The sequence below is a fragment of the Megalops cyprinoides genome, chromosome 24 (genome assembly GCF_013368585.1).
Source record: "Megalops cyprinoides isolate fMegCyp1 chromosome 24, fMegCyp1.pri, whole genome shotgun sequence".
NCBI lineage: Eukaryota > Metazoa > Chordata > Actinopteri > Elopiformes > Megalopidae > Megalops > Megalops cyprinoides.
This window is the reverse complement of record NC_050606.1, coordinates 1,384,146-1,407,774: the sequence shown is the minus strand read 5'-3', so window position 1 is coordinate 1,407,774 and position 23,629 is coordinate 1,384,146. Positions and strand designations below refer to the sequence as shown.

Genomic DNA, 23,629 nt, shown 5'->3' with positions numbered 1-23,629 from the left:
GAGGGAGTTGGGGTTGAGTTTACAGAAGGAAAGACAAAATAGCGGGATTACAAGAGCGCAGAGAGGAAAGGAGGGGTCTTAACATGCCAACTGATTTTAAAAACGAAAGAAATTGTAGACGTTTAATGCTAAATGAAATGAGATTGAGACAGCCGGGCCCATAGATGGCGCCCGCGAGTTGACCTGTGAAAAGTGAGGGGCGCGTATCCGCCTTCTGCGCGTTCCCGACGGAAATACGCCATCTTTTTACGTCACGTCGGGAAAGCGAACAGTTTCAAAGATGGCGCTCGCTAGTGTGCTGAGGAGTGAGTCTGCGGATTTTTCCAGCCCCTGCGACCGACCCTTTGCGTTCGGTGCCGGCCTGGATCGCACCGGACTGGGCTTCGGGGCGGCGCAGGGCGACGGGCTGAACTTCGCGGTGAAGTCTGCTCTGTACCCCGAGGATGAAGAGGGTCCCGAGAGGAAGATCGAGTTCCTGCACGGAACCACAACTCTGGCTTTCAAAGTAAGCCTTTATTTAATGCTTTATCCAGCAACCTGCTTAGATATTTACCTAACGGTCTAGCATTTAATCAATGTATTTCTAATTAAAACGCAATATTGCGGCTTTGATCAGCTTGCCTTTGCGGTATTGTGTATCCAATGCTCGCTAGTGCTTAATTCTGCCAGTCACCGGCTAACCGTCGCTAATTAGACAGCAGTGCTGCTAACTGTGTTCAGAATCACTGTTTTACATAATCTGAAATATTTTAGCTAAGCTTAGCTAAGCAGCTGGTTCATATGACAGAAAGTAGCGGTATGTGTGTGTCGGTAACGGTAAGACGCGTTTTTAGCGCAGAATTCTGAAACGCCACCGACTGTGGCAGCTCCGTGTCTTCCTTCCACTAACTGCGGCTGCAAGGCAATTCGTTAACTTTAACTCTTGAAAAATTTGTACAAGAGTTCATCTAAACTGTTAGAAAGCCCAGCTAACGCCGGCAGTCAATGGAAATGTTTCAGTTTCAATGGAAATTAAGTATCTGAAGGTAACTGTAGCCTCATTTACCTTAAATCCAGTACGGAGTAAGCGGTTACCTTGTAACCAGGATACTCAGAATTGGGGAGCGCTAGAGATGAACTGTTCGTTGAGTCCAGGAAAAAGGCTCTCTCCAGACACTAATGGAAAGCAAAGAATGGATTAATAACATGCAGAGTTATGTTACATTATTACATTAAATTACTATCATTCAGCAGGTGCCCTTATCCGGAGCAGCTTACATACATGAGGCAATTCTGGGTTAAGTACTTTGCCCAAGGGTACAACAGCAGTGTCCCGGTGGGAAATTGAACCAGCAACCTTTCTTCTACGAGTCTTTACTACTCCTTTCCACTACACCACACTATGTTCTTAATGTGGATGTCCTTCAGTCCTTCAGAGACCGTCAGGTGGGTGGAGGCATAGCCATCGGTACGGTATGGAGTCCTCCCTGCCAGCAGGGGCAGCGATGTGCCAGAGTTCCTGTCCAGTGGCGCAGGGTGTTAGTGTGATAGGCGGTGCCCTCTGAGTACCTGTGGGCCGGGCTGCAGGTGCGTCAGGATGGGGGGCACGAGGGTCAGGTGGCTGAGTATAGTGTGTAATGAGACGGCGCATTTCATAGCCTCAGCAGAGATGGGCTGTGATGTCATACAAATGAGACGAGAAACAGGAGCTGGGCCTGTGGCTGTGAAGGTGATCCAAGACAGTTTCACCCTGTTAGCAGCAGGACCGTTCTGAACAGGTCCGTTTACTGCGAGGCCCCTGTAAGGACAGTTCTACAGCCACTAACTACCCCTCACCTTCTCTCCCAGAGGACACACTTTATAGGGTTAAACTTGAAGACTTGAAGCCAGTTGTCTGGCTCCTGAACGATTGACAGTCAGTTTCAGAAAAGAAACGTGGCAGTTTCTTTTCTGCATGTTGAACAGCATCTCAGATCTCTCCAAGTGTCTTTGTGGCCTGTGAAACACTCCGCTAACTGTCTCCTGTGTCTCAGTTCCGGGCTCGCTAACCCCCCCCCCCTCCTCTCCATGTCTCAGTTCCAGCACGGCGTGATCGTGGCGGTGGACTCGCGGGCGACGGCGGGCTCCTACATCGCCTCGCAGACGGTGAAGAAGGTGATCGAGATCAACCCCTACCTGCTGGGCACCATGGCGGGCGGCGCGGCCGACTGCAGCTTCTGGGAGCGGCTGCTGGCGCGGCAGTGCCGCATCTACGAACTGCGCAACAAGGAGCGCATCTCTGTGGCCGCCGCCTCCAAGCTGCTGGCCAACATGGTGTACCAGTACAAGGGCATGGGGCTCAGCATGGGGACCATGGTCTGCGGCTGGGACAAGAGAGGCCCAGGTAACTGCGCTCAGATCAGCCGCACACTCACACCCGTCTGCATCCGACTGCAGGGCATGTGCTTTCCACTGTACTGAGGTCAACTAAACACTCACACGCTTTTATATCGGGCTGTACTGAGATGAAACGCTCACCTGTGTGCTTCTGACTGTGCTGAGATCAGTTAAATACACACACCCGTGTATGTCTGACGCCAGTGTCTGTGCTTCTGACTGTACTTCGGTAAACTAAATACTCACACTCTTTTATATCTGGCTGCTGAGATCAGCTAAACACTCAAATCCAGTGTGTCTGACTGCAGAGAGTGTTTGTGTGGCTGTACTATGATCTCCTAAAAGCTCACGTCCATGTCTATCTGACTGTACTGAGATCAGCTGAATACAGCTGTGTACTTCTGACTGTGCTGAGATGACCATATACTCCTGTCTTCAAGGTGCTCTGTCTGCACAGCAATAAAGAAAAGAGTTAAACATTACATACACCTGTGACTGACCTAAGAACAGTCTGGTCGCCTCACAGACACCCAGGTGTCGCACATCGTTACCTGTGTCTCAGGTGTCACTGCCCCCGGCCCCTGTAGTGTTGCCATGGCAGCGTGACCGTGTTTAGGGATGCGCTTTATGAAAAAATATTTTGAGAAGCCTGTTCTGTGGCTCTCATCTCTCCGCTCATTGCTTCCACAGTGTGAACCTCCAGCTCGCTGTCTCAATGAGACTCTCAGCACAGAGTCCCCCTCAGACAGCAGCATGAATCATAATTACCAAGAGATCTGTCATTTTATGCACAGTTCCCGGGCTTTCTTTGAAGAATATTGAATTTTTTTTTTCCCCCAAGTTTCTCGTTGATGAACACAAAAATGTTGAAAAATGCTGTTTGGTATGAGAGGAAATATTGTAAAGTTCACAGGATCAGGAAATGACTAAGAGTTCTGAAGTCTTGAGAACATGCTGCAAACTGAGGTTCTCACATGGCTTATATTAAAAGTGGCTACAGTGTCAGGTACATTTTTCTCCCAGAAAAGAAGCGTCAGTGGAACGCTCACTTGCTGTACTCCTTACTAACAGCAAACCTATGTGACACCGGTTAGTTGAGGACAGAAGAATTTTGTCTTTCATTAAGCACTGTATTTTGTGCTGCCACTGCTCATTGAATTCAAAGTGTGAGTAAAGGAAAGAAACAGAAGAGAGAATGTGTTCAGTTCAGTGCATAAAAGTGTGTTTACTGCAGTTTTGAGGTACGTTAGTGTGTGCCAGAGTGTGTGTTTGTTTGTGCAGACCAGATGTCTGGATTTATGAGCCTCTGTCCACAGTCCCTGTGGAGGTGCAGTGCGGATACAGTTTGCTCTGGTATTTTGGGCGTGATTAGAACTTCAGTAAAATTCAAACGGACTTGTTTTAAATGTTCAGACTGTACTGCTGTAATACTGTCTGTTGGGAGTGCGGTGTCTTTTCCTGGGAGACAGACTGTGGGGTCATGGGAGATGTAGTTTGTTTGTGTACAGACCCCATGCTGTTGAATGAAGGTCAGTAAAGCAGCTCCACGCCAGCAGGTCTCGAGCATGGCGGATAAGAGCGAGCCACAATGAGCCTCCTCAGAAAGAACAGACTGGATTTTGGTGTCGTATTATGTCCACCACCAGGGGGAGCTAGTTATCGCTGACACTCACTGCAAATGTTTGCTGGTTCCAGTGTACCTTGAATACTATACAGTACGATATGTGTAGTAGTTAAGAGTAGGGCTTTTAACTCATTGGTTCCTTCATTGGTTCCATTCTTAACTGCTGTCGTACCGCAGGGGAATGTACTTGCCCAGGTGAACAGTTCAGCTGTATAAGCATGCATAAATCACTCTGGATATGAGCTGTATAAGCATACTTAGCCTGTGGATAGAGGTGTGTGCGTGTTCAGTGCCGATGGGTGATCGTTCACGCTGTTTATTGGGATGGTTTTTTGATTCTTGCATTACAGTGCAGGCCTGAGACCAATTATGTGTGGGAAGTGTGAGGGCCGTGAAAAGCTAGCAGCACAGATACAGCCTCGCTGCAGGGAATACACTGGGGTTCCTCCATCTTTGCATTTCAAATCCTCAATAAAGATTCTTCCCATTTCTTTAAACAAAATGAGAAAATATGCACATTTTCATAGTAAGATTAGTTGCACATATGGAAATATGTTGTGTAATGGCAGTGCGCTGTGCTGGCCTACATTAATGAAGGAGACTTGCGCTGACGACCAGACACTCGAGGGAGTGGGAGTTGAGCTGTATCACTTGTGCCACCAGGGGGCAGCGTGTCGTGAGCGCTCCTGTGCATCGCTGCGTGGGGACCGGCCCGGGCGCAGAGAGCTGGCCGTACGTCAGGAGCGCGGCGTTTTACAGTGCGTTACGCGGTGACACAGTAATGGGAAAATCGATCTGCGGGAGACGGCCGGTCGGCCAAGCGCAGCGCCGTGATGGACGAAGAGTTTGGCCAGGACAAGTGGGTCAGCCTCACGCCCCCACGTGCGATCGATGGGGTTTATATAGAGCGCGTAGCGCATTCTCCTCACCCACGGCAACAGCCGGGAGCCCGGGGTGTGAAAATGACACAACGAGCATGTGGGGGGAGGGGGGGGGGGCAGGTGACGGCTATTAAACAGCATCATCAATTCAGAGTAATGCCTGTGGAAGCTGGGCAGCTCCATCAGCTGTTAGTACGCGAGCAGGGAAATGGAGAACCAAACGTCATACAGTTTAAATGAAGCTCAATTAAGAAAAAAGCTCATTAAAGTCAGAGCGGCGTCAGGCGCTGTTCTTCCCCTGATTAAGTGTCAGGCCTGTAAAGTGTAAATCAATCCAGGAGCAATTAGGAGCAAAACCAGTTATATGACATGAGGGGAAGAAGCAGAGGCATCTGAGAACTATATTACAGCATGCAGTCTCATGCATGCGAGTGTCCTCAGAACGGGGCATGCTCTCTGCTCCTCTCACCGGATGATTGGACACAGGAACTGTCAGTCACCTTGATTGACAGGTCCAGTAATGGGAAGCAGTCTTGCGGCTGGTTCGTGTCTGTGGGCTGCGTCGTTGATTGCTTTCGGTCAGGCGGTGATGTGGAACAGGAAGGCGATCCCTGGCCGTGACCGGATGGAGTGTGTTCTCGCAGTGCCGTCATCCAGGTGCGTCTTCGCTTTCTCAGCCGCCTTTCACCTGGGGGGTTCGGGGGCAGGTGTCTCCGGTGGGGAGTCCCGGACGCTGAACTCGAGAGCACCCTGATTTCCAAAGAGCCCGTCTGTGTCAGCAGCTGCCTCTGTGCTTCGGTAACTCCCAGACGCTTCGGAACGGCCGCCTTCGCCATCTGCTGGCCGGAGTGGGAATGACTCTTAATTACGGAGGCGTGTACGGGTCATGCCCTTCCGATTCACAGCTGCTGAGACTGTTACACTGTAGCAATCTGGCCTGGAGTTACAGCTGCGCTGCAAACCAAGAACGCATTCACCAAAACCGACCAATCAGAAAGAGCGCGCGGTAGAGCCGCCTCCTCCCTGCGGCTGGCTGGGGCTGTCTGCGCGCGCTTATCTCCGGCTCACGGATGTCACCACGCCTGCGAGCGTCTGGCGGAACGAGGCAGGTGAGAGGGAGTCGTTTGAGCGGGTCAGAGGGGTCACACTGATTAAGACCCGCCATTGATTTCTCATTTTCCCTAACGTGTCGAGCCAGGCTGACTGGGGATCATTGGAGTTTAAAGTCACCGCGGTCGATGCTGGTGTGCGTGCGTGCGTGCGGGGATGATGTATGGAACAGCCAGGCCGGCCCCTCTGCCCCAATTACAGCCCCTCTTAGCTCAAGGCCCTGAGGGGCTGCAGAGGGTGTAACTCACAGGGACTGTAGGGCTGTCACCGCGCGGCCCTGAGCCAGGCTGCGGAATTAACCCAGCGCTAACGCTAACCCCGCTGCTGCTCCGCACACCTGCATGTCAGCTCCAGGCGGCTCTGCCGCTAACGCTGGCCTCTCACCCGGGTGTCAGCCAGGCACTTTCAAAGACACGGCCGCCTGTTTGTTCAGCAACAAGCTGTCGGTCAGATTAGTCACACATACACATTTACAAAGACATAGACATACACATACAAGCAAATGGACACATTTTGCCGTACACACACACTCACTCACACACAGTGCAGTGGTTTGGCTGGTGCTGGACTCCCGTGCCTCTCTCGCTCTCGCCCCTGGCTGTCACCTGGGGTCAGAGGTGGGGGCACCTGTTCTGCGGGGAGCGGATCGATAGTTAATTAGGTTAATGTAGAGAGACGGATGGCCCTGCGGCGGTGCTCCTGTCTGCGTCAGCTCTTTCAGAGGCCGCGGGTCGGCCGTGCCGCTGTCTGTTACACCTTCCCCACTGTCACCTGGAGACACCCTGCGGAGTCAGCAAGAAGCCGGCGCTGTATTAATCACACACACACACACACACACACACACACACACACACACACACACACACCCTCTCCCAGCGGGAGTCCAGAGCATTGCATCCAGTGCATCCAGAGCATTGCATTTAAACCTGCTTATTACTTCCTCTTCTCCCTCCCTCTCTCACCCTCTCTCCCTCTCTCTCTCTCTCTCTCTCTCTCTCGCTCTCTCCCCCTCTCTCTCTCTCTCTCTCTCTCTCTCTCTCCCTCTCCCTCTCCCTCTCCCTCTCTCTCCCTCTCTCTCTCTCCCTCTCTCTCTCTCCCTCTCCCCCTCCCTCACCCCCTCCCTCACCCCCTCCCTCACCCCCTCTCTCCCCCTCTCTCTCCCCCTCTCTCTCCCTCTCTCTCTCCCGCTCTCTCTCCCGCTCTCTCTCCCTCTCTCTCCCCCTCTCTCTCCCCCTCTCTCTCCCCCTCTCTCTCTCCCCCTCTCTCCCCCTCTCTCCCCCTCTCTCCCCCTCTCTCCCCCTCTCTCTCCCCCTCTCTCCCCCTCTCTCCCCCCCGCAGGTCTGTACTACGTGGACTCTGAGGGGAACCGTGTGTGCGGGGACCTGTTTGCGGTGGGCTCGGGCTCCATGTACGCGTACGGCGTGCTGGACAGCGGGCTGCGGCCCGACCTGACGGTGGAGGAGGCGTGTGAGCTGGGCCGGCGCGCCATCTACCAGGCCACCTACCGCGACGCCTACAGCGGCGGCACCGTCAACCTGTACCGCGTGCACAGCGAGGGCTGGGAGAGGGTGTCCCAGGAGGACGTGCTGCGGCTGCACCAGCAATACCGCCAGGAGTCCGCCTGAAAATGCGGGGGGCGGGGGGGGGGGGCGGAGGGGGAGCGGCAATGAGCTTTGCCCTGCGTGTACTCAAATCACACATAGCACACTAATGTTACAGGTTGTTCTTCAGATGTACAGTTTTCCCGTTAAGTTTATTGTATTGCAGTGGGCTGCAGTTCTCCTCTGGTGCCTGCTGTCAGTGGGGGCGCTGTTGGACATGGGCTTGATGAAGCCCATCCAGCTGTCGCCCTGAGTGATGACATTTCTCTTCCACATATTTCCCATGTAACAAGAAAGCAGAATAAAGCCTGGTTTGGATGTTTTTTGGAGTTGAGAGTGTTTGTCTGTTTTGTAATTGTGTGTGTGCGCCTCTTCTTTTCTGTAAACTGTCCTTCATGGTGTGATTCTTCATCCTTTATCGTCTGTGCTGGCACCTGCTCTGTCTCTCTCTGTGTTTGCTTGACTGCCTCCTTGAAGTTCTCCCTCGGTCTGGCGGCGTGACGGGAAAGCTTTGACAGCCGCGGTGTTATCTCTCACTTGTTGTTAGTGTGTTTATTGCTGTTTGTGCTGCCGCGTATCTGACGGCGCTGTGGATAATTTTTATTCATCCCGTTTACCCGGGAAGGTAAAGCGAGTAGTCATTTCACCTTTCCTGGGTTGCTCTGGAGAATCGGGATGAGGAAGTGCAGGGAATTTGGGATTCATAAAGCTGGAGTTGGGATTCAGTCAGCTGTAGCTGGGATTCATTTAGCTGTAGCCTGGTTTCAGTCAGCTGTAGCGAGGCTGATGAGGTGGTCAGATTGAAGGGATTTATTTAGCTAAAATGGCAGGATTAACAGCTTTTCTCTCAGTAGGTGTCACTGAACCTTTAAAGACCGTAGTGATCCAGGAGGTTATCTCAGCATGAAAGGCAGCACCTCCCACAGCACAGTGTCACTGCTACAGCACTGGGACATTGGTTTCATGGTTGGTGTGGAGGTGGTACTGCCCCCTGCTGGCGGACTAACATCACCTCCACCAGCTGAGATTCTGGACTCTCGGCTGCTTCGGTCCCAGCACCCCTTCTGTTACAGACCAGTGCTGTTAAAATGCAGGTATCTTTTCACCCCCTCTGAAACGGAGGAGGATCCCCCCCCCCCCCCGCATGTTCCCATCTTCAAACGGGGACTCTCTGAACGCTCTGGGGTTTAAAGGAAGCCTTTCAGATTTCCCTTTCTTCTAAAGCGCTCCCTCGTAAATGGGCAAACTTTCCTTCACTCTGAAGTAGTCGGTGCTGATGCTTTTTTAAACAAGAAAAACCCTCCACAACCAGCAAGAATCTTTTTTTTTTTTTTTAACCCCCCTGTTGCACTTCACTGGTCGGAGCTGATGTTAAACTCGCGCGTGAGGACATCTTGTGTGCAGCTTTCTGTTTTCCGCCCTCTTTGTTTTTCAGTGTGGTCTTTCTATTAAGCCCACAGTAGAGGGTAATGAGAACAGGAGTATCGGCCCCGCGCCTCGAAATTGGCAGGGAGGTTAATTGCATGTTTTACTCCTCCAGACGCTCTTAACTCCTCTGTGTTAATACTATCGGCTGCATCGCAATTTTCTTTTAAAATGTAACGACGCACGACTGAGCAAACGTCCCCCTTGAACGGTTTTATAGAGGAAATAAACACTAATGACCACACTGCCCTTAGGCCTGCCAAAGATGGTTAAAAACTAGTTTCACAAGCGGCTAGCTGCCCATGAAGAGCTAATGGTATTTCAGTAAAGGTGGGGTGAGGTTTCCGCAACCACCAACACAACTCTTTCCTTTTCTACTTTTTATTTATTTATTTATTTATTTTGCTTGTTTTAGCATATATATCTCTCCTAAGGGAAGCATGAAGCAGAATTTACACCGGGTGATAAACTTAAGTGCACCATTATGCTTTAAGATATACAATATACTGTTCATTAATGGGAAATGTAATATTGAATTTATGCTGTTAAAGCCTTGGTGGGGTAACCCGTTGTTAGGCTTTGCGGTGTTAGGTATTGTAACACTGTAGAGAAATGGAGGAAATGCCCTGTCTAAGGTGCTTTTGGAGAACTGCCTGGAAGGGTGTAGAAAACATGGATGTTAACAGCACTGCCACTGTGTGGGGAGAGCTGTCAGTCAAGCCGTCGATCGATGTCATTGACTTTGGACGTCGAAAGTCTGATTGGTCTGTGACAGCCAGACAAGGAAGGAGATATCCAGAATGAGGTGTGAACGCAGATTTGGTATGGATTCCCTTTAATTAAAACACCTCGTATGTCCTGGCTGGTGCCCTCCAGCCAGTCGAGGGAGTGTCCGACTGCCAGTGAACGGCAGCGCAGAAAGTTTCTTTGCCTGGGCGGCGTTCGGAGGCTCAAACGGAGGCTGTGTTTCTGGTGGTTGTCGTTTCCGTAGAGGTGGACGAGCGGACAGCACCGTGCTGGTGAGCTCGCAGCGCTGGGAAAACCCTAACTTTCCCCCCACTCTGTTCTTCAACATGCATGTCACCTCAAATGGGCGATTAAGGTCGCCTGAAGGAAGACCACAAGCGGGCGCGGAAGTCGGTCCTCCGTGGAAGACCTCCGTGTGCGTCGCTGGAACACGTTGCGTGGGGGGGGGAAAGCGCAGTTCAGGAGAGCCGGCTGGCCAATCGATGCAGCAGCTCAATAAAAAAAGGATCGTTCACAGACGGCGGAGTGTAATTGGTGTGGTGTGCTGGCCAAGCCTCCCCCCCGCCCCCGTCAGGACTGTGCCCCGCCCATCCCGTTTCCCAAGAGTCGCTTTTCCTCATCTCTCTTCATCGACTGCGCTTATCGCTCCGCCTCCTCCCTCATTCCGCCTCGCTGCGCGCGATAACGTCCGTCACTGGTGCATTCTGGGACCTGCTGCCCGCCTGGACGCACAGGGGTCGGGCACAGCAAGTGTGGCGCCGTCACACACACCCTCATCACCTCATGTTGTAATGAAATGATTTCCAGGAGTTTCACTCGGTCACCCCTTCACGGGGAGTCAGGGGATAAGTGATGTTTTTTGATTCCCTCTGGGGAGTCTCTGTACAGCACTGAGTGCATTTCACACCTGGGGTGGTGATCGTTTGAAGTGAATGTTAATGGTGATGTTGGTGTTGTGACACAGACAAAGGCTCATTTGGTGAAGCTGTTTGTCTGGAGAGTGATAGTGTGCAGTGTGTAAGGGAGAGAGTGATAGTGTGCAGTGTGTAAGGGGGAGAGCGATAGTGTGCAGTGTGTAAGGGGGAGAGCGATAGTGTGCAGTGTGTAAGGGGGGAGAGTGATAGTGTGCAGTGTGTAAGGGGGGAGAGTGATAGTGTGCAGTGTGTAAGGGGGAGAGTGATAGTGTGCAGTGTGTAAGGGGGAGAGCGATAGTGTGCAGTGTGTAAGGGGGAGAGCGATAGTGTGCAGTGTGTAAGGGGGAGAGTGATAGTGTGCAGTGTGTAAGGGAGAGAGCGACAGTGTGCAGTGTGTAAGGGGGAGAGCGATAGTGTGCAGTGTGTAAGGGGGAGAGCGATAGTGTGCAGTGTGTAAGGGGGAGAGCGATAGTGTGCAGTGTGTAAGGGGGAGAGCGATAGTGTGCAGTGTGTAAGGGGGAGAGTGACAGTGTGCAGTGTGTAAGGGGGGAGAGAGATAGTGTGCAGTGTGTAAGGGAGAGAGCGACAGTGTGCAGATCTGTGTTCGGAGTAAAGCTCTTCCTGGTCCTCGGACTCTAGCCGCTCTGCTAGCTTTGAGCTTCGGTCTTGGCGGAGCCTCTCCACCCGTTTCATCTGCATGTGTCGATCAATGCTGCTCCTGCAGACGCCACAGGGGAGGCTTTAATTAAACACGCCCACGCCTCCTGCCCCGCGCCTCCTGCCCCGCACCTCTCCCCCCACCACCACCACCCCCGCCCTGGCTGGTGCTGTACCGTGGGGCAGAGGGGGTCGGAAGGGCTGCCTCTGCCCCCCCAGTGAGGTTTGTGGGAGGAAGTTTCTACCTCTCCTGACCATGTGTGATCTCTCTTGCTCTTTCTGCCTCTGTACAGTCTCTATCAATAGCATGGTCAGCATAGAGGCACTTCATCTCTCTCTCTCTCTCTCTCTCTCTCGCTCTCTCTCCCCTCATTGAAATTCAAATTCAAACAAGTTTTATTGACATTACTACACAGAAGCAGAATATTGCCAAAGCAATTTTCACATAAAAATGACAAATATGACATCACTCTCTCTCTCTTTGTCCCTCCTTCTCCCCCTCCCTCCCTCACTTTCTCTCTCTCGCTCTTTTTATCTATCCCTGTGGCTCTCGGCCTTGTTATTAAGCTGTGGAGAGATCTCTCATTATTATGGAGATGATTCCGTTTATTGATGTATTTTACCCAAAGTGACTCAGAGGGCTGTTCTACAAGTCTCTTCACCCTCTGATTAAAAAGAGCAGGTGAATTGTACTGTGTGAAAGAGCACAGGTGAATTGTCTTGTATTGAAGAGCACACGTGAATTGTCCTGTGTTAAAAACAGGTGTATTGTCCTTTTCTGAAGAACGCAGGTGAATTTTGGGCACTGTATTATTCAGTATCACAGCTTTTGCACACTGATTTGCAGTCATTGTTATAAACATCACTGGACTTTCCACCCCTCAACCCCACAGAAACAAACACACACACACACACACACTTGATTTAGCGGTTATTACACACACGCATGGAATGCATTTGATTTAGTGGTTAATGCGCACACACACACACACACACAGACCTGTAGTGCGTTTGATTTAGCGGTTAGTACACACACACACACAGACCTGCGGTGCGTTTGATTTAGCGGTTAGTGCGCGCGCACACACACACACACAGACCTGTAGTGCGTTTGATTTAGCGGTTAGTACACACACACACACAGACCTGCGGTGCGTTTGATTTAGCGGTTAGTGCGCGCGCACACACACACACACACACCCCCGAGTGCTGTAATTCCCCCAGGTGTGGCTGGTTCAGCCCTGCCTTTCATCCCACTGATTGGCAGCACTGGGAGGGGCTCAGAGAGGATTCGCTCTCAGGCTGCGGGTGGGTTTAACCAGGTGTGAAAAGACCCCCTCACCCCCTCACCTCAGCGACCCGGAGTCCTGCTCAGATGGGGCTCGACACCTATACCCAGGTGAAGACGGACAGGCTTCTGCTGCTAATTAAACTGGGCATTGAACAGATGTCCAGACTGGGAATTTGGTCAGGACAGCAGTGAACCTCCTGCTTTGTGTTAAATGCCGTGGGATCAGTGCTGACTGTAGTGAGTCAGGGCCTCAGTTTAACATCCCGACACCCCCTCTCCGCTCTGTGTCTGTCTGTACCCCTCATTCTCCTGGGTTCCACTCCCAGCTTCCCTACTGAGCGAGGTGCCTACCCAGGCTGCCTCACTAAATATCCAGCTGTATGAGAGGATAAGATGCTAAAATTCCAAGCTGTGTGGGCTCCTCTGGATAAGAGTCTCTTTGATTCTCTGTCCTCTGTGTGTCTGTCTGTGTGTGCGTGTCTGCACCTGTCAGTATGCGTGCCTTTGTATGTGTGCGTGTTCATGCTTGCGTGTGATTGCATGTGTATTTGTGTGTGTGTTTGTACATGTGCCTGTGCACACCTGTGTATCCCGGCTTTTGTTGTTCATACGTGTGTATATATCAACCAATCAAATTTTATTTGCTACAGCACATTTTTACAATCAAGATTGTAAAGAGCTCTTCATGTGAATGCACACATGCTTATGTGGCCCTGTCTGTGCTCATGGCGATGAGGGCGGGGAGGAGGCAGGATTTAAAACAAGAACTTACAGCCCATAAACCGGGCTCGTTTCGCGCTTCACGCAGAGAGGAGGGTAACGCTGTGAGCGCTCTCTGAGAGCCGGCAGCGTGCGGGAAAGCAGGATCACGCCGGCGAGTGCGCCGCACGCTCACGGCCCGTCGCAGATAATGCGCTGACCGCCGCACACCGCATTAGTGCCACACGCACAGAGATGCTGATAAATTTAGAGGGATTTGGATTTCTGCTCCAAGAATCGCGGAGTAGCTGACAGAGAGAGAGAGGAAGAGAGAGAGGGAGAGAGAGAGAGAGAGAGAGGAGGAGAGACGGAAAGAAAGAGAGCAGATGGGTCAGCCATCTGGTGGAGGGAGAGAATGAGGTAGATGAAAAGACGAGGGAGGGAAGACTGAGGAGAGGGAGATAAGGATGTGGGAGAAATGAATGTGAGAGTGTGTGTGTGTGTGTGTGTGGGGGGGGGGGGGGTATGTGTGTGTGCGCACACAGATATGGAGGCTCAGGTATGTTTACACTCATTATGCAGATGTACTTCTCTATAAATTGTCGAGTGCCTAAACACACTCCACATTTTCTCACACATCTACACACACACACACACACACACACACACACTAAGAAGGCATTACCATGCATTTGCCCTGGGCGCTGATGGTGTCTGTCACTGACCAGTGCTGCTAAGACACTGAGACAATGGAAAAGAGAGAGTGGAGGACTGACACAGAGACAGAGAGGAGAGAGGAGACAGCGGGGAGGGTAGGAGGCTTGGTAACAGAGAGAGAGCGCGGGGGGGGGGGGGGGGGGGGGTTGAGGTAACAGCAGCAGCCAGAGCAGGGTAGCAACGCCCCCGAATGGCCCTCCAAGCAAGGAGTGCTCAACCTCCTCCGGCGCAGCTCCCAAATGTTGTCTCAGCGTTGCTTTGATGTTGCGGGAGCGCAGGTTTCGGCAGGCCGGTCTCTGACGCCACAGTGCGAGCCCTGCCGGAGCCTGAGGGTTGGGGGTTTCCCCGTTCCCGCGGGCGACCGTGGTGAGGACCCCCTAAGAGCGTGTAGGTAGGCTGTTTGATCGAGGGGCGGAGCGGGAAACGGGGTCTCTGACATAGATGTGGGGAGTTTGCCTTCTCTCCTGCTCTGTACGTCTCGCACCCTCTTTCCCTCTCTCACGCTTTGCCCTCTGTTTCTCTCTCTGTCTCTCTCTCGTCTTCGAGAGTCTGTCTGTCTGTCGTCTGTCTCTCCCCCCCAACCCCCCCCCCCCCCCCCGTCTCCCCCCTCACCTGTACCTGGCAGCTCCCACCTGGATGTGAAAGCAGGGACAGATGAATAAATGAAACGCTGTGAGTGCAGGAAGATTCAGAGCAGGAAGAACATGAAGGCACTCAGCAGCCACGCACTGCAGCGGCCCTGTGTGTGCGTATGTGCGTATGTGTGTGCGTGTGTGTGTGTGTGTGCGTGTGTGTGTGTGTGTGTGCGTGCGTGCGTGCGTGCGTGCGTGTGTGTGTGTGTGCATATGTGTGTGTGCGTATGTGCGTGTGTGTGTGTGTGTGTGTGTGTGTGTGCATGCGTATGTGATCTCCATGAGAGTGAGTGTATACCCAGGCCCGGCACTATGGGGGTGCTTAGGGGTGCACCCCCAGTTGTCTCCCTATATCCTGATGTCTACATAGTATTTATGACTTTTGGTCCCCCCCCCCCCCCCTGACGGCCCCCCTGACGGCTGACGGCTCTAACAGGAGTGGGTGGGATTGTGCTCCAGCCTACTGCTGGGAAATGTGTGCTGTGCCCTGCTGTGCTCTGCTGTGCTCTGCTAAGTCGTGCTGTGCTAAGTCGTGCTGTGCTAAGTTGTGCTGTGATGGCCAGACACACTGCTGGCCGCTCCTACATACCAGAGTCCCTGTGTATAGACACTGGGCCTATCTCAGAGTCCCACACACACACACACACACACACACACACACCCCTATTCTCACAGACACCATGTATGCACACACACATATACACTTACTCTAACAGACAATGCGTAAGTACACACGCACGCACGCACACACACAATCACTCTCACATACACGACACATATGCAAACACGTGCGCGCACATGCACACACACAGTCACACATGTGCATGCAAACACACACGCACATTGCCTGTCAGCGAAAGGTGGGTGGGAGAATGAAGGAGGTGCAGGCAGCGCCCTTACCGCCCTGCTCCCTGTTCGGGAGGGCGGCGGTCAGAGCCGCTGTGACGTAGGGGGGTGCACGCCGCCGCGGCGCTGCCTGCCACAGCCCGGGGGACGAGCGGGCGCTGCGCCCGCCGCACAAAGGAAACACCGGGGAACACACGCACTCGCCGCTCGCCCCTCTCCCGCTCCTCTTCATACAATGAACGGGGAAGAGCCCTTTTATTATTCAAATGGCCAAGTACAGCCTGTTACCTATGTAAAATATGCTGTTATCGAGATCTGAACAATTGTGTAAGTGGAAATCACCGCTACTCAGTGTTCAACATTGGTTATAAATAACAGTAAGACCTAAACGGCCACTATCATGAGAACCGTTAATAGTATTGATGATGATGATGATGATGATAATAATAATAATAATAATAATAATAATAATAATGCTTTACTGATGAATGAATCTTCCTCTTCGTCACCCTCACGCCAGTTGGTTGATTGAATTCGGAGCGATACACAGAAAAATTGAAGCCGAGTAGAGGAGAGAGAGAGAGAGAGGGGGAGACAGAGGGGGAGAGAGAGAGAGACGGAGTATACGTGATGAGAGATTTGAAGACAGTCGTTTTATTATAGGGAAGAGAGGAACGAGAGAGAGGCGAGAGAGGACGATAACAGCGTCCCCCCTGTTCGTATTTGACTTAGTCCTTGACATAAACAGACAGCGAGAAACTCAAAAGCCAATCAATCTACGACCGGCACCCGAAGGTAAGATTTATCAGTTTTAAAAAGAATCTTGCTCGAAGGGCAGGATTCTAGCATAACATTTTAACTGGGGTAATGTCACACCGGTGTGAACGCAAACAACGACTCCAAATTTATGTGCTTGACATTGCGAGTGTCTGTTTTCTATAAGACTCTTTGGACGTCAGAAACTGTTCCCGAAGCCGAATGTTGGACAGCGTTCGACGTTTACGTGTGTTTGTTCGCAAAGCGTGTGTTTGCAAGGCACTGCTTTGATCGTGGCTTTTTTAGCTGGGGTCTGAATGTGTGCGCTTGAGTGGATGGTATCCCCGACAATTCCATCTCAATGTCGATATTGTGCTCTTCTTCGTCAATCGCTGAGGACAAATTTTTACATCGTGTGTAGTAAACAATGAGTGTGCGAGTGAATTCGCACGATGGGGCCTGCGAAAGTATCGGAACCGATTATTTGGCAGTTTCTGATTCATCGCCTCTGGATGCTCGGTCCGGGTGTCTGTCAGTTGTCGAGCACAGAATTGCTGGAGAGAAACGCACGGCAAACATTCCAGAGTTCCAACAGATGGTGCGCGCACTTCTGTCTGTCACTCCGAGGGGACCAGCGAAGCCCGACATGCACCTACACCTGTGTGTGTGTGTGTGTGTGTGTGTGTGTGCGTGTGTGAAATAGGGTATGCAAACCGTGTACCTGCCTCCCGCGTGGGGTCTCCCTGGGATCAGTGCATGTTTAATGAAGGTGACTAATTCGTCGGCGCTTCATAAGTGGAGCCTAATTGCCGTCATTTATTATATTAGATAAGTCGGCGAATAACAAGTGTGTAGCATGAAAGTGAGGGGTGACTGCGAGCGTTCGCCTACACCACAGGGTCGCGCTCGCAGCTGTTCACAGCGTGTCTCTCCTTTATGCTAATAGCGGATATTACTCCTGTAGTGTGTGTGTGTGTGTGTGACAGAGAGAGAGACTGCATGTTTGTGTTTTGTATGTGTACGTGTGCATGTGTGTGTATGGGTGAACATGTGTGTACGTTCATGGTGGTGGGATGAGTGTGACTGAATGACCGTGTGTGTGTGCAGTGTGAATGTATCTGTGTGCATGGTGGTGCAGTGTGTGTGTGTGTGTGTGCGTGCGTGCCTGCGTGCGTGTGCGTGTGCGTGCGTGTGCATGCATGTGCATGCGCACGTGTGCTTGGTGGTCTGTGTTTGTGTGTGTGTGTGTGTGTGTGTGTGTGTGTGTGTGCATGGTGGTGTTTTGTTTGTGTGTTTACATGGTGTGTGTGTGTGTGTGCTTGGTGGTGTGGTGTGTGTGTGTGTGTGTTTACATGGTGTGTGTATGTGTGTGTGCTTGGTGGCCAGTGGTTATGGTTTGATGTGCAGTGTGTTTGATGCTCAGTATGGGGTCTGCCTTGAATACAGGTCTCTGCGGACCAAGGGAGTCACAGTGGTAATAACACAGCCTGGCCGCATGCATACAAAAGCACATCAGCTCCTCACACCACAGCTGCCGCCCGTGACTGCACACTCCACCACGTCAGGCTTATTCACTGCAACGCAGCCGTAAACACACCCCATGCAAAGATCACGCATACCGTGTGTGTGTGTGTGTGTGCGCGCGCGTGTGTGCGCGCGCGTGTGTGTGTGTGCGTGCGTGTGTGTGCGCGTGCGTGCGTGCATGTGTGTGTGTGTCTGCGTGCATGTGTGCGCGCGTGTGTGTGTGTGTGTGTGTGTGTGTGTGCGCGTGTGTGTGTGCATGTGTGTGTGTGTGTGCGCGCATGTGTGCGCGTGTGTGTGTGTGCGTGCACGCATGTGTGCGCGTGTGTGCGCGTGTGTGCGTGCATGTGTGTGTGTGTCGGTGTGCATGTGTGTGTGCAGTCTCAGCTGAAACGTGGCAAGGCAGTGCTTCATATAGAAGTAAGGTGAGAGAAACAGTAGGAGAGGAAATCGGAGAGAACAGAGCACACTCCTAATTCTACCTCGCTGGAGCACAGAAATCTGTGTCAGCAATAAGCTGGTAATTGTTTACACGGAGGAGAGCTTGTATTTATCCTGAGAGAGAGAGAGAGAGAGAGAGAGAGAGTGGAGGAGGGCTGGTGTTAAAACAGACAAGACACATTGACTCAGTGACTTATGTCTGCCATAAAAACCGCCCTGAGAGAGAGAAAGGCGACAGGAAAGATAGAGAGGTGTTAGTGTTATGACATTTATGCTCACTCATTCACTTACCGGTCACTAAAGGACGTAAAACGCGAAAAGAGAGATGCGGTGTGTGTGTGTGTGTGTGTGTGTGTGAGAGAGAGAGAGAGAGTGATGGCACTTGCAGATAAATTTGTGAGGGGGGATGAGGGCTCTGCGTTCAGATTCTTGCTGCTCTTGTTTAAGGATGTGCTCTTGCATGAGGACCTGAGTCTGAGAGCTGCTGGAGGGTTTTACTGTCTGCCACGCGCATACGAGTATGCTTTCCCGCTGATGATGTGCATACGCATAACACACCAGGCGTTAGAGACAGCCCTCCCAGTGCCCTCACGTTACAAAAAAATACTGCCCAGAGTCAAGGTGTGGAGGAGATATGCACTGGTCAATGCCCTCATGTTAGAGATATATTACATTCATTTAGCAGATGCCCTTATCCAGAGCGACTTCCAGCACAAAAAAACATAAGTGTATCCATTCAAGCTGAATGAGCAACAGTCTCAGACCAGGCTAACAACACATATATACCAGTCAGAGCCTGCATATATACCAGTCAGAGCTCTGGTGTTAGAGATATATACCAGTCAGAGCCCTGGTGTTAGAGATATATACCAGTCAGAGCCTGCATGTTAGAGAGATGCTCTGTAATCTGCCCGGGATGCTTGTGTAAAATGAGGTGGGAGAGATCGTAGCAGCTCAGAGATTGACTGTGCTTCTTCGTCTTGGAGCCACTGTGGGAGGAATCCTCCTACTGTGCCAAAAGACAGGAGTGGCCTGGGCAGCGTGGGATTGTGGGAGAAAACGCCCGCCGATCGCTGCGTTTGCAGGAAAACGGTCCGCGGTGAGGACACACGCATTGAAATAAAAAGCCAAGAGGCACCCAGAGCAATGTAGGCTTTATCTCAGGCATCAGCCAGTGTAGACGCGCATGGCACAGCAGAGATTAAACCTTAATCACACCACCATATTCAGTGGATATGAATTTCCATACAATCAAAGCGTGAAGGCTGCGTTTGATGTGATTGTAGCGGTACTTATATTTGTCTTGGAGTCCGACTAGGGGATCGTACCGGGCGGTGGGCCGAGGTCGTTGACCCCCCCCCGCCATGTGAAGACCATAAACAGGGTAAAGAAAGGGGGGATATGGGGTGGAGGAGGGATTCCGCCATCAGCTGATGCAGACAGGAAATGGTAGGAGGGCTTTTTATAGTCTTGGACAGGACCGGTTTGTCGAGGTTTGGTTAATTGCATAGGGATTGTCTGAAAATTCTCCTACCTGAATCTTCATTTGGAGCCTAAATCACTGAATATATTTCATATTCTTTCTTTTTTTAGCAACTTGTCGTTCAAACATTGTTCAAAATTGGGCATGCTCTTCTCCCCTCTTTGCATGCAATGTGTTCTGGCCTCTGATTGGTCCAAATGGGTCACATGGAAAGTTCAGACCAATCAGAGGTCCACAGGTCAATTAAGTGTCTGAGCATCAGGTTTTGAAAGGTTGAAATCTCATCAGATAATCAAAAATGCACACACACAGCAAGCGTTTACACAACTGCTTAGCAGGAAAATGATCTGTGAATGTGTTGCCCTCCCAAAATTGGTTTTAATTTTTATCGTTTGTGGAACCAGTGGATTAAGGATGGTGCACAAACTGTGTCCGTTGGTAAAGGACAGACGAGTCCCTGTGGGTGGCTGTGCTCTGCTGGCTGGCTGGCTGGTTTGTGGTTTGTACGCATTGCCCTCCATGTCCTGTTTATTTTATTTCCCTCTTGAGTCTTGTCATTAGATGGCTTTTTGTTGTTTTTACATTGTGTTATGCAATCTGAAGGAAAGAAGATTGAGTTTTTTCTTCCTTAATATGACACGATGAAAGTGTCATGTTTCACATTTTTCTAATTGTTCTCATGTAACGGAGAGTGAGTGTGAGAAAATTCTGTCTGTACAGCCTAACAGGGTAGGGAGCCGCCGGTGGGAGACCTGAGAGTTTTAGCACGGGGGGGGGGTGTGCACTCAGTGTGGGAGGGGTTGCTGTGTGCTGGGGAAGGAGACTTTTTTAGCGTAGAGATTTAAGAGGTCGATCGCAGCTTTGTTTAATCGGGGAGTCTGTGTGTGGCTGCGGAATAGGAGCGGCCCGGTCGGAAGGCCGACAATCCCATTGTAAATGATCGTAGTCAAATAGACATTCATCAGTGTTATAATGACCGGGGCTGCCCCAGTGCAACCGGGCATGACTAACCGCGCGCGCGGGGGTGGGGGGTTGGGGGGGGGGGGTTTTGGACGGTGGAATCGCTGTGGGAAGATGATCGGCCGATTGTGCGCAGCAAGTGTCCGAGCAGGGCTCGCTTCCGAGCGGCCGCGCTGCGTTTGCGTCGCGATCGAATCAGAAAGACCACCGACCGCGCACTGTTCTCATCATCATTACAACTCAGAAATGCCAGAATAAGTAAGATGCTATCCCTGACACCCTCAAACGGTCTGAACACAAATGTCCGACAACAAAGTGCTAGACCGGAGCAGGAATTAGCGTTTTAACTGACAGTTATACCAAAAAGAGAAAGAAACCGCTACAGCCAATGATTGTATATTAATCAGAGGTGGCCACTCCGGCTTAAGAAAGTAAAAGTCCTACCATGTATTTGTTCTAGCCATTCACTAAACAAGGTGATTTCACTAATTAGCTCCTCTACCTGGCTGAAGATTTGTGCTAATTAAATTCAGCTGGTGTAGTGCATGGGTGGAACAAATACGTGGCAGGACTTTTACTTTCTGAAGCCGGGGTTGTCCACCTCTGATATTAATCATTCCGATCTGAATAATAAAACGACTGTCTAGTAAATGTCTGAACGTCATAAATTGCATGCTACGGTTTACCTAGGAAGTGGAGAGTGGCTCTTAACCTGTCAATTTGTACAAATTTTCTTCGTGTTTGTGTATTGATAGCAGGTGTTGCGTTATATGAAGGAAACTCAAATAGTATGATGGAAATAATGGTTAAGGAGTAAGATGCGATGTATAGTGTTTTCCAGACGAGGCCAGCTCCTTCAGGTGCAGATGTAAGCCTGCAGAAATTATAGATCGATATGAAGTTTGCTGAAAATGATACTCTGGAAAATGAAAGCCGTGAAACAGATGATCTGTCTGTGGGAGTCTGCGTTCGTGTGCGGAAAATTAGACAGCGTAGATGGTAATGGGAAGTGACCGAAAAATGTCTCATTAGAGTGTTTCAAAACCAAAAACTCCCCCAAAACACAACGCCTAAACCAACTCTAAAAACTACATTTCAGAAAATCTAAAATGGTTCAGTCATCATGATAACAAAAAACAGCACAAAACGGTGAAATACAACATATGAAAATGAAATAACACATTTAGTATGTCAATGTCTGGGAAGCGTCGGAGATGAGACATTATTGTCACTTTAACTCTGTACTATGTGCTGCAGATATACCATTTTGCATTATATCTCACAAAGCATTTACAGTGGTGCATGCGCTTGTTGCGTGTGTTAGCGTACATGCGCTCATGCGCACACGTGTGTGTGTGTGTGTGTGTTCGTGTGCACATGGTTGTGAGGCTGTGTGTGTGCATAATCACACGTGTGTGCGGCTGCGTGTGTATGCGTGCGCGCGTGCGTGTGTGCGGCTGCGTGTGTGTGTGTGTGTGTGTGTGTGTGTGTGTGTGTGTGCGGCTGCGTGTGTGTGTGTGTGTGTGTGTGTGTGTGTGTGTGTGTGTGTGTGTGTGTGCGTGTGTGCGGCTGCGTGTGTGTGTGTGTGTGTGTGCGTGCGCCCGCCTGTGATTCGACAGTGTGGTAATTAATGGAGCGCGGGCTGGCTGTCACGGCTGATATTTGGTCTCTTGAAGAGCAGGATCCACTTCAGGACGGGTTTGATGAATGGGCAATTAGACTGCCGCTCCTCTGCCTCCCGGCTGAATAATCTCCTTTTAATAGGACTGGAGCATCTCTCACATAAATGTGATAAAAAAAAGAAAATAAATCATCAATACTCTAATTCTGAAACTGCTGATGTTGCTATTTTAATTATTTAAATTTTTATAGTGAATGGCTGCTGAAAATAAACAAAGTAACCAGGAACATGCATCAGCTGCACACTGGAGACGCAGTGTATCCACACGTGCATGTATGTGTGTGTGAGTATACAGATGGTTGTTTGTGTGTGTGTGTGTGTGTGTGAGTGTGTTTGTGTGTGAGTATACAGACGGTCGTGTGTGTGTGTGTGTGTGTGTGTTTGTGAGTATAGAGACGGTCGTGTGTGTGTGTGTGTGTATGAGTATACAGTGTGTGTGTGTGTGTGTTTGTATGTATAGAGACGGTCATGTGTGTGTATGTATGTGGGTATGCAGACGGTCGTGTGTGTGTGTGTGTGTGTGTTTGTGAGTATACAGACGGTCGTGTGTGTGTGTGTGTGTATGAGTATACAGTGTGTGTGTGTGTTTGTATGTATAGAGACGGTCATGTGTGTGTATGTATGTGGGTATGCAGACGGTCGTGTGTGTGTGTGTGTGTGTGTGTGTGTGTGTTTGTGAGTATACAGACGGTCGTGTGTGTGTGTGTGTGTGTGTGTATGAGTATACAGTGTGTGTGTGTGTTTGTATGTATAGAGACGGTCATGTGTGTGTGTGTGTGTGTGTTTGTGAGTATACAGACGGTCGTGTGTGTGTGTGTGTGTGTTTGTGAATGTGTGCTTGTAAGAATACTGAGGCCCAGCTCAGTTGCTTTCAGGCTGATGCATGCCGGTATGAAGTCTTGTAATACCTTTGGATGTGTTAAGATGAGTTTAACTATAATGTTTGGGATGTGTAAAGATGTGTTTGGGCGTGTTAAAATGTCTTTAAATGTATTCAGTATGGATGTGTTTAGATGGGTTAGGATGTCTTTAAATGTGTTAGGATGTGTTGAAATGTGTTTGATATGTGTTTGGGTTTGTTAGGGTGTATTTAAATGTTTGATATGTGTTTGGATGTGTTTAAATGTTTGATATGTGTTTGGATGTGTTTAAATGTTTGATATGTGTTTGGATGTGTTTAAATGTTTGATATGTGTTTGGATGTGTTTAAATGTTTGATACATGTTTGAATGAGCTTGGGGTTGTTAGGATGCGTTTTGTATTTGCTATGTGTTGGGATGTGTTTGGG

The 23,629-nt window shown here is 50.4% G+C and overlaps 2 protein-coding genes across 3 annotated transcripts in view; both read left to right on the top strand.

Moving 5' to 3' along the window:
* Positions 1 to 261: 261 nt before the first annotated feature.
* Positions 262 to 7,600, top strand: psmb5 (proteasome 20S subunit beta 5). The gene is made up of 3 exons (XM_036518953.1): positions 262 to 505; positions 2,056 to 2,362; positions 7,309 to 7,600. The coding sequence occupies exons 1-3, from the start codon at positions 281 to 283 to the stop codon at positions 7,593 to 7,595; spliced, it is 819 nt and encodes a 272-aa protein (XP_036374846.1). The 5' UTR covers positions 262 to 280; the 3' UTR covers positions 7,596 to 7,600.
* Positions 7,601 to 16,110: 8,510 nt separating this feature from the next.
* The window catches only part of LOC118771014, a 78,452-nt gene continuing 70,933 nt past the window's right edge, over positions 16,111 to 23,629 (top strand). For both annotated transcript variants that reach the window (XM_036518845.1, XM_036518844.1), the window contains exon 1: positions 16,111 to 16,294. The gene's annotated coding sequence lies outside the window, so the exon portion shown is untranslated. The remainder of the gene's footprint in view (positions 16,295 to 23,629) is intronic.